The sequence below is a fragment of the Amblyraja radiata genome, chromosome 2 (assembly GCF_010909765.2).
Source record: "Amblyraja radiata isolate CabotCenter1 chromosome 2, sAmbRad1.1.pri, whole genome shotgun sequence".
Taxonomy (NCBI): domain Eukaryota; kingdom Metazoa; phylum Chordata; class Chondrichthyes; order Rajiformes; family Rajidae; genus Amblyraja; species Amblyraja radiata.
The window spans coordinates 114,283,815-114,294,448 of NC_045957.1; the positions used below are offsets into that span (position 1 = coordinate 114,283,815).

Consider the following 10,634-nt stretch of genomic DNA (forward strand, 5'->3'; position numbering starts at 1 on the left):
TGCCACAGAAGGTAGTTGAGGCCAGTTCGTTGGCTATATTTAAGAGGGAGTTAGATGTGGCCCTTGTGGCTAAAGGGATCAGGGGGTATGGAGAGAAGGCAGGTACAGGATACTGAGTTGGATGATCAGCCATGATCATATTGAATGGCAGTGCAGGTTCGAAGGGCCGAATGGCCTACTCCTGCACCTATTTTCTATGTTTCTATGTTTCTATGTTGCATCAGTGTTTTAAGAGTAAAATTATCGCAACCTGTCCTCAGAGAAGCCACCATTGTGGGTTCCCTTGAATTAATTCACCTGCTCCTTTGGTGCACAAGACAGATCATGGCCAATCATTAATTCAATATTACTGGAGAAATTCAGCGGGTGCAGCAGCATCTATGGAGCGAAGGAAATAGGCAACGTTTCGGGCCAAAACCCTTATTCAGACTTTGCAGTTCCTTCTTAAACACATTAATTCAATATTGCTGTTGGCATCAAAACCACAGTAACATTTTCAAACTTCTAAATCTGATCATCCCTCATTTTTCAGAATAAAGGGGCTGTCCCACTTGGGCGACCTAATCCGCGAGTTCTGGCGAGTTTGCCCTCTACTCACAGCATGGTTGTAGGAGGTCTTTGTAACTCTCCTTCATGCTCGAGAGTGGTCCCCACGTGCTCGAGGCCTCAGCTAGGTCGCGGCGTTTTTTTCAATAAGTTAAAAAATGCCCGCGAGTAGAAAAAGGTCGCCATGGAAAAAATCAATACTTTTTTTACTCGTAGGTTTAGTCGTAGTAGGTCGGCATGTTAGTCGTAGGTAATCGAGGGTAGTCGTAGCTTGTCATAGCTAGTTGAAGCTGGCCTTCAACATAGTCGAGGGAGGTCGAAGGAGGTCTTCACCTGCCTTCTCACAATCTGCCACAGGCAATGATGGTCCAATTCTACACGGCCATCGTAGAGTCTGTTCACTCCTTCTCCTCATGAGAACCTCGTGGTCTGGTTTGGCTCAGCCACCGAGCACGACACCTGGAGGCTGCAGCGAATAGTCCGATCAGCAGAGAAGGTTATTGACTGCAACCTTCCCTCCATTGATGAACTGTACACTGCAAGGGCCAGGAAGCGAGCGGGTAAGATCATCTCTGACCCCTCTCACCCTGGCCACAAACTCTTTGAATCACTGCCCTCTGGAAGGCGACTCCGGACTGTCAAAGCTGCCATAGCCAGACATAAAAACAGGTTTTATCCATGAGTACTCAACAGTCAAAAATCTGTAGCCTCCCTTTGATCTGGTATTTTGTTGGTTCACATGCTTGATCAATGATGTTTTATCATTAATGTCTTATTATTATTAATGTTTAGTGTTTTCTGAGTCATTCGTAACTGTCACTGTATGTCATGTTGTTACTTGTGGGCGGAGCACCAAGGCAAATTCCTTGTATGTGAATACTTGGCCAATAAACTTACTTACCTACTTACTCTCTTATTCTTTAAAATAATACTGGAAGCGTTATTGTTTTTCAGTGAGCCGGTCAAACAGGGCCAACATTTAACATTAATCAACACCAAAAGACTGTATAACTCACTTTATGTTTTCTCGATTCTTCTCTCAGTTTGCCATTATAAGAAAGAGCTTATCTGATCAGGGAACAACTCGACAGAATTGTCAGATGAAGATGAAATAATTCATATCAAAGTAAAATGAAAGTCTTTGATAGAGTGGATGTGGAGAGGATGTTTCCACCAGTGGGAGAGTCTCGGACCAGAGGTCAGCCTCAGAATTAAAGGACGTTCCTTTCTGAAGGAGATGAGGAGAAATTTGTTTAGTCAGTGGGTGGATAATCGGTGGAATTCTTTGCCACAGAAGGCTGTGGGGGCCAAGCCAATGGGTATTTTTAAGGCAGAGATAGATAGATTCTTGATTAGTACTGGTGTCAGGGGTTATGTGGAGAAGGCAGGAGAATGGAGTTAGGAAGGAGAGATAGATCAGCCATGATTGAATGGCGGAATAGGCTTGATGGGCCGAATGGCCAAATTCTGCTCCTATCACTTATGACTTTATGAAACCAGACATGAAACCAGTGGTGCTGGCTTGAAGGGCCGAATGGCTACTCCTGCACCTATTGCCTTTTGTCCATTGATGTGAAGTCTCAGAAACACAACCTACAAACAGTTTTTTTAAAATTGACATCTTTCCATATAATGTTTTCTTTAGTATCTCAGTATCATTTCTTTTAATAATCTTAACATCTCAATAATTTATCCATCAAAATGTGTAAAACATTGTCGCTATTCATTTACAAGATGATTACATTTTTGCGGGATTGAACACAAAGGAGGGGTGGCGATTAGGAGCGACCTGCCAGATGAGGTCGTTGAAGCAGGTACTATCACATTTAAAAGACATTTGGACAGGTACATGGATTGTAAAGGTGTAAAAGGATATGGGCTAAACGTGGGCAGGTGGGACTAGTGTAGATGGGACATGTTGGTCGATGTGGGCAGGTTGGGCAGTAGGGCCTGTTTCCATGCTGGATCACTCTATGGTACATTGCTAGCTTGAGGTTAAATTTGCACTTTAAAGTTATACTTATTTGAAACACCCAACAAATGTTAACTTCATTCATTAAAATTGAACCCAGGCTTATAATTTATAGATGGATTCTATCTTAAATGTTTTAACAATCTGCATTTTACATCCAACTAAAAGCTGGAGTAACTCAGCGGGTCAGGCAGCATCTCTGGAGAAAAGGAATAGGTGACCTTTCGTATCAAGATCCATGTTCAATCTCCATCACAAACCCTACATATTCCTTTTCTCCAGAGTTACTGCCCGACCTGCTGACTTACTCCAGCTTTTTGTGTCAGTCTTTGGTTTAAGCCAGCATTGCAGAGAGTCATTTAGTGATACAGTGTGGAAACAGGCCCTTTGGCCCAACTTGCCCACACCGGCCCACATGTCCCAGCTACACTAGTCCCACCTGCCTGCGTTTGGTCCATATATCCCTCTAAACCTGTCCTATCCGTGTACCTGTCTAACTGTTTCTTAAACGTTGGGATAGTCCTCCTCTGGCAGCTTGTTCCGCACACCCACCACCATCACATTGATGGCTCGAATGGCCTGAATGGCCTACTCCTGCACCTATTGTCTATTGTCTGTGTGAAAAAGTTACCGCTTCAGATTCCTATTACATATTTTCCCCTTCATCGTAATAGTCCCTCCCTACACATATATCTTGACCGATGCATACATAATGACTAGTTATTATTGTTGGACCTGTGCTACCAATCCATGTTATTTGCAGAAAGACACCAATGAGGACTGTGACCAGCGGAAGATTATGGGAAATGCTCTAAAATCGCCATTTATTGTTTTTGTTTCTTGCTCTTAGCTCAGCCGGCAGGGGGCAAAATTGAACGCGAAACCCTTCACCTGCTCTGTATGTTTGTGGTTTCTGGTGCGTTTCTGCAGCAGTTTTCCCGTGGTCCTGGGTTTTTGGTATGTTTGTTACCCGTTTGGAATTTCCCAGCGGTGTATTTAAAATTCACAAATTACCAGCCGATCTATAATTGTTTCTCCGTGGGCGTGTGAAAACATTGCTTGTCCAATCTATACAGACGTCTAGTACACAGAAAACAAAAGCGGCTTTCTACTAGTACATCCGCCAAACGGACAAACCTTCCACAAAACAGGGTTAAAAGATTTTAGAGCTTTAAACAAATGTTGTTGTTGTTGTTGTTGCCTCAATTTCAAGATATAATTTATTTATTTGGTTGCAAACACAAAATGCTGCAGTAACTCAGCGGGTCAGGCAGGCAGCATCTCTGGTGGAAAGGAATAGGTGACGTTTCAGGTCCAGGCCCTTCTTCAGACAGGGGAGAGGGGGGGACGAGAGATATCTCTAAACCAACACCTGCAGTTCCTCCTAAAATACACGTGTATTTTGTTGCAGTCGCCCTCATTTTAAAGGCTCTCGTTTTAAATGTCAAACCTTGTTCCTTCTCATGAATTAATCTGGATGTAGGAAAAGTGTTCAGCCAGGGCATAATTAGTCGGTCACAGGTACCTGGGAAAAGGTGTTAAAGAAGGAACTACAGATGCTGGTTTATACCGATGATAGACACAATATGCTGGAGTAACTCAGCGGGACAGGCAGCATCACTGGGGGGGGGGGGGGGGGGGGGGGGGGAAGAAATATGTGGCGTTTCGTGTAGGAAGGAACTGCAGGTGCTGGTTTAAACCGAAGACAGACACAAAAAGCTGGAGTAACTCAACGGACGTTTCGAGTCGGATCCCTTCTTCCACACTGAAAGATAACCGAGGATAGAACGACTTGCCTACAGCCATTAGGCAATTAAATACGACAGCCTCAAATAAGCTCTAAGCGACATAGACTATTATTGTCTGTGTGTGTGTGTGTGCGCGTGTGTGTGTGTGTGTGTGTGTATGTGTGTGTATGTGTGGGTGTGGGTGTGGGTGTGTGCGTGTGTGCGTGTGTGTGTGTGTGTGTGCACACACACTGAACCTTTTTTTCTCATTTATTATACTGTTCACAGTGAACTATGTTTACATATTCTGTTGTGCTGCTGCAAGTAAGAATTTCATTGTTGTACCTGGGACACATGACAATAAAACACTCTTGACTCTTGTGCAGTTTTGTTGAGCTGGCATTTGTAAACACACTAGTCTATCAGAACTATAAAACAATGTTCAATAGATTAACGCAGCCAACGGTGCTGTTACTCAAGAGTGTGTGTGAAAATACCATCCGCTACACAGCCGGACCTGTGTGGCACGACTCAAGCCTACGTTGTCTAACACGATCATCAATCATAAACAGAATTGTGTCCACGTTTGATTTTTGTCTTAAACCGTCTACAAATTAAATTCGCGCCCGCAACCCATTCCTTCTCTCCAGAGATGCTGCCTGTCCCGCTAGTCCAGCATTTTGTGTCTTATCTTCAGTGTATAAACGAGCATCTGCAGTTCTTTTCCTACACATTCGCGCTGTACAAGCCCGATTCCAGGAACCTAATCAAATCACTGCTCTACACCATTGATAGACACAAAAAATTGTGTATGAAGGAACTGCAGATGGTAGTTTAAATCGAAGATAAGACACAAAAAGCTGGAGCAACTCAGCGGGACAGGCATCATCTCTAGAGAGAAGGAATGGGTGACGTTTCGGGTTGAGACCCTTCTTCAGACTTTTTGTGTCTTCCTTCGGGTTTTTTTTTAAACCCAGCAACTGCAGTTCCCCCTCCTACACTCTCAACCATTCCTCCATTAATGCTCGCGTGTCCAGCCTCACACGCTGAGCTCCGGCTGCTACTGTTAAACCAGTCTGTTACACTCCGACATCAGGTCGTTCGTAATTAATGAAAGCATCCTGTTTAAGTCTCATTTAACGGGACACGAGACCGTGATGAAGGATCAGTGGCTGTCTTCTGTTAGGGTCGGGTCTCTCCTTCTCTGTTCCGTTATTCAGTGGGACAGTGCGAATCCCCCCACGACACAATTTATCAGTACGTGTAGGATGGGACTGCAAATGCTGGTTCACACCGAATATAGACACAAAATGCTGGAGTAACTACCTATAATAACCCGATTTCATCCTTTTTTCTCTCTCTCCCCTCTAGCCACGGTGCAACGGGAAGATATTTTACACCATTTCAAAATTTACAATCGCAGCATAGATAAGCAATTTCAAACCCCATGACACAACACAAGTAGTTATCATTAATAAAATATATCTGCCACACGTCTTTTGAAATATGGCAGATAAGACACGAAATGCTGGAGTAACTCAGCGGGACAGGCAGCATCTCTGGAAAAAAAAGGAATATGTGACATTTCGGGCAGATAAGACACAAAGTACTGGAGTAATTCCGCGAGACAGGCAGCATCGCCTGAGAGAAAGAATGGGTGATGTTTCAGGTCGAGACCCTTCTTCAGACTGAGATGTCGCGTCGTTCCTCACATTGTTCTTATCCATCCGGTCTGAAGAAGGGTCTCGACCCGAAAAGCCACCCATTCCTTCTCTCCAGAGAAGCTGCCTGAACCGCTGAGTTACTCCAGCATTTCGTGTCTACCTTCGGTGTAATCCAGCCATCTGCAGTTGCTTCCTATACTTATCCCATCCGCTTTATACGGCATTATCATTAAAATATAGACAGCGTTTATATTTACATGCAAAAGTCCTGCCTTCGAATCCGACCGCCAAAATAGAACCACTCACAAGTATATTCCCAGTATCCCTGTATCAATAAAATCCTGAACTCCCGGAGTTGATGATTCTAGGCTAAGCGATAAACACTCGGGTACGAACGTATTTGTTCCTTGTTCTTGACGTTAAACTCTTTAACATCGCTCTCTGGACGCCTGGATTAAGCGACCGCCAGACCAAAATAGACAAAGATAAACCCGCAAATTGTTATAAATAATGACTATGTCTTTGCGGCTAAACCCTGTTCATGTCAGGTCATTAAATGATTAATTTCAAATTGTGTTTTTTGTTTTTGTATTTCTTCTTGTTCAGTCAATTCCAGTTGGTGTTTTTGGTCGGAGATAACCTGGGGAGAGAGATGAGTGGTGTCAAATTCAGAGACGGGGATTAGGTGACCAAATTAAACGGAGGGCGAAGCAGGGTTCTGAACCTAACCGAACGCTGTTGTTACTCCTGTCTCTCTCAAATCTATATCCCTGAATTGGAAATTGGGAATCTATTAGAGATAGAACGGGGCTGTTTGTTTCAATGTGCCCCCCCCCCCCCCCCAAGTCAAGTATTAATTTGTCATTCTATAAATTAACTGCGAGGATAACTGGTTGGAAATTAAAAAAACAAATATCACCGTCCTCTTCAGATTTGGTGCGCGGAATTGTTGTCGTCTCAAAAGGAAAGCATTTGCAACTGTGTGGCTGACTGAACACAGCCCTGCCGCTAATTAACCCAGCCTCGGAATTATTCCAAACTAGTTTCATTATTAAAAAAATTAATAAACACACACACACACACACACTGGTGTACCTTGTAATCCTTTCTGAACTGCGCTAAAAATTATAAACCTGCCTTTCAAGGAACGGTTTCCAATCAGTTGGAAATTGATTGCGGGTGGGGAATGGGAATTATATTTTAAATTGTCCCCAGTCATTTGGTCACATTCGAGGTATTCCGCGGGTTAACCTGCAAAGGATGAAATAAATGAAACTGTGTTAGTGGTTATCTGAACCCTGCTGTTGCCTATTTTAAAGCACGCCGATTTCAATATTAAATAATCACCTCTTTTTAATTTCTGGGCACAATTTCTTCGAATAACTTGCACTACAATGTAATTCCATTCTGAATAGAATTCACGTATGGGCGTATTAGTGTGTGTGTGTGTGTGTGTGTGTGTGTGTGTGTGTGTGTGTGTGTGTGTGTGTGTGGTGGGGGGCGAAGGAATAAACTGTAAAAAAAACTGTACAAAAATCTTTTTTAATAAAAAATATTTTATAATTACAATGATCTATTAAAGCATATACATTTCCACGTACACAATAAAGAACATCTTGACTATGTACAGCAGGTAAGATTTGCCCCGACCTCGTATTGTACTATACATAGTGTGTATTTTAAATGGGCAATCGGCAACTCCTCTTGGTCCGACCAGTCGTCTATTTGAAACAGATCATGACAGCACTTCTGAAAGAGGCTGTTGAATTAGCAAGAGCGTCGGGAATCAGTTCTTTTAGTCGGTGAAACTTTCTGGTTTCCTTTACAAGGGATTTTCTTTCCCCCAGGGCGCCTCTTCTGATTTCAAACAAGGCGTCGTTCAGCCTGCGAAGTCACTCCGTTTTACAACCCACTTCTTCCCCTCTCCCTCCCTCCCTCCCTCCCTCCACCCTCAAGTTTCGCCCAAGATCACAGGCCTGAGTTTAATTTTTTTTTTGTTTTTTTTCTTTAAAAAAAAAAGTCTGTGGGTAAAACGCTACGAGCAGCATAAGAGATGAGAAATGATTTTGGCATAAGCCCTTTCTCTCAGGATGGAATCGCTGGGCAGGGTTCAGGCGTTGAACGCTAGGGTTAGTTTGTGTTCTGTTTTCCTTCTCTTCTCCCTCTCTGGTTGTGTGTGTGTGTGTGTGTGTGTGTGTGTGTGTGTGTGTGTGTGTGTGTGTCTATATGTGTGTGTGTGAGATTCGCCAGGCGCACCTGTAAAATAAAATGAATAGGGAGAGGGAGGGAGGGAAATAGAGAAAAATGTGTGAAAAACAGCACAGACTGACTGGCGCCATCAACAGAACACAAGACATGCATGATCAGTAGCCCAGAACAAACCAGGGTCAAACAGCAGCCCCGCTCCCACCAGCATTAACTTCAAACGCAGGCGGATGGACGCGCACTGCTTCGACAATCTCAAGCAGCGGCGACATTTACTTCAAACACTGGACGCTCGCCCCCCCCCCCCGTTATTTTTTAAACCGAAAGTGAATGTTGAACGAGAGACAGTGCAAGATGCTCACCTCCCACAGCGTCGCATCAGCGGCATAAAATACTGTCCTCCTGTCTTCTGACTTTAGACCCACTCTGTAACACACGCACAAAGAGAAAAACGCGTTAAGGAAAAAAAATATCCACGCACTGACAGGCGAAGGGGAGGGGGGTCGAGAGAAACACTTTTTTTTTAAACCATCGGTTGGAAAAGCTTATCGTCCTTGTTCCCACCTAATGTTATCTTGTAAACATGCCCCCCCCATCCCATCCGCCAACCTCTCAATAACCAACCTTGTTTTTTCGTGTCCATTGAACCCCAGAGTTGGGATTATTAAATAGCCCTCAAGGCACCACCACCACACAAGCGGGACAAATCCATCGCTCTGCACACCCACCCCTCTCGTGTACTTTTTGACAAAAAGCCCCAAACGCGCCTGTTGTCTCTGTGTGCCGTGGTCACCGAAATCACATTTAGGTGAATCCAGAGAAAGGGGGTTGGGGAGACCGCCTTATGACATGCCCGCAGTAAACGGAGATATCCCCCAGTGAGTAACCAACAAGGGCCAGTGTTCACTTCCGTGAATGTCCAGAATGAAACGACTTTACTATCATTTAACGTGCGATTATTTCACCGTTTTGGAGGGGCCAGTGCAGGCAGGAGTGACAATTATCTTTACTGTGCGAAATACATGCAGCCATCGGTGTGCAGTTACGGCAATTAACGTTTTCACCGGGAATATCCATCAACATATCCGTGGTGTCACATGCGTGTAACCCCCTACGCGAGTTGCCGCTGGTGGTGTGGAGAAGACAATGGTGCGACCATGAACCTGAATTCCCCCCATCCCCTGAAACTGTGAGATGTAAAGACAAAATACATATATATATATATATATATATCCACGGGAAATAATAACTACAGTTGACATATCAGTAATAAATTCCCCCTTTTGTTTTCCAAAATGTATTTCATATATTTAAAAAAAAATCATAAATGGGTCTAAAATATATATAAAACATAAATCGATCTAATATATATATATCCAAGCTCAAGCAAATCTATCATATATAAATATTAAATAGATGTGCTTCAGCGTGTATATAGATTGTATATATATTATAGGTGTGCTTGGAGTAGCAATCATATATATATATGTCCTATATATTACATATAATATACATAATAGATAGATTTGCTTAAGCTTGGATATATATATATATATATAGCTGCAATCAAATCTAATATATATATATATGATGTCTATATAATATATTTGATTGAGCTTGGAGTAGCAATATATGTGGGAGGCAAACGTTGCATTTGAAGGAATGCAGAGCAGGAGTGAAGTTTATAACTGGCGCTGGTTTTTGATTTTACCTGTTCGGTATTGAGGGCTGTTAACGGCGCCCTGGGGCAGCCGATCGCCGTCTGAGCTCTCACCAGAGCCGGGTGCGTCTCCAGAGCCAGCTGCAGGTCCAAGATGTAGTCGATGACATGCTGCAGGATCTCCACTTTGCTCACCTTCTTGTTCGGCGGGATGGTGGGCACCAACTGCTTGAGCTTGGAGTAGCAATCCTTCATGTCGTACTGCAGGTCCAGCGGGTCCTCTTCCGCCTTGCAGCGGCCGATGCTGAGGCTGTGGTCCGACAGGCAGCGCAATGCCATCTCGCCGCAGCTCGCTGCCTTCTTCAGAGACGGAACATCACCCGCCGCCTTCATTGCAACTGGACAGCAATATTTCCTCACTCCTACTGCAGATGCCAATTGCAGGCGATTCCTGCAAGTCTGATCCTTTGCAAACGAGGGAATTAAGTAAGACAAGATTTTTTTTAAAGCCCCAGCGAGGTCAGCCTTGTGGATAATATCTACCGCCTGCAGGATTTGCTCCGCCGACTTGCAGCGGTGTGAAATACACTCAAGTGTTGCAGCTCGGTGGCATTTATAACAGTGGAGGGGGCGGGGCTGCGAGTGGAGATGATTGACGGCTCGACAGGCCAATCAGCAGACGGCGATGGCAGCAGCCCCATGAGCCGGCCCCCAATGACTGCGCTTGTTCCCAGAGTGGGCGGGACCAGGGGAGCAGCAAACAAAGATACTGGTGTACACAAAATTGCTGGGGGAACTCAGCGGGTGCAGCAGCATCTATGGAGCGAAGGAAATAGGCGACGTTTCGGGCCGAAACCCTT

At 44.2% G+C, this 10,634-nt stretch overlaps 1 protein-coding gene across 1 annotated transcript; it reads right to left on the minus strand.

Moving 5' to 3' along the window:
* Positions 1–7,432: 7,432 nt before the first annotated feature.
* On the minus strand, positions 7,433–10,363 carry id4 (inhibitor of DNA binding 4, HLH protein). The gene is made up of 3 exons (XM_033013704.1): positions 9,826–10,363; positions 8,477–8,540; positions 7,433–8,165 (listed from the first exon to the last, which is right to left on the minus strand). The coding sequence occupies exons 1-2, from the start codon at positions 10,165–10,167 to the stop codon at positions 8,493–8,495; spliced, it is 390 nt and encodes a 129-aa protein (XP_032869595.1). The 5' UTR covers positions 10,168–10,363; the 3' UTR covers positions 7,433–8,165; positions 8,477–8,492.
* Between the last annotated feature and the right edge of the window lie 271 nt (positions 10,364–10,634).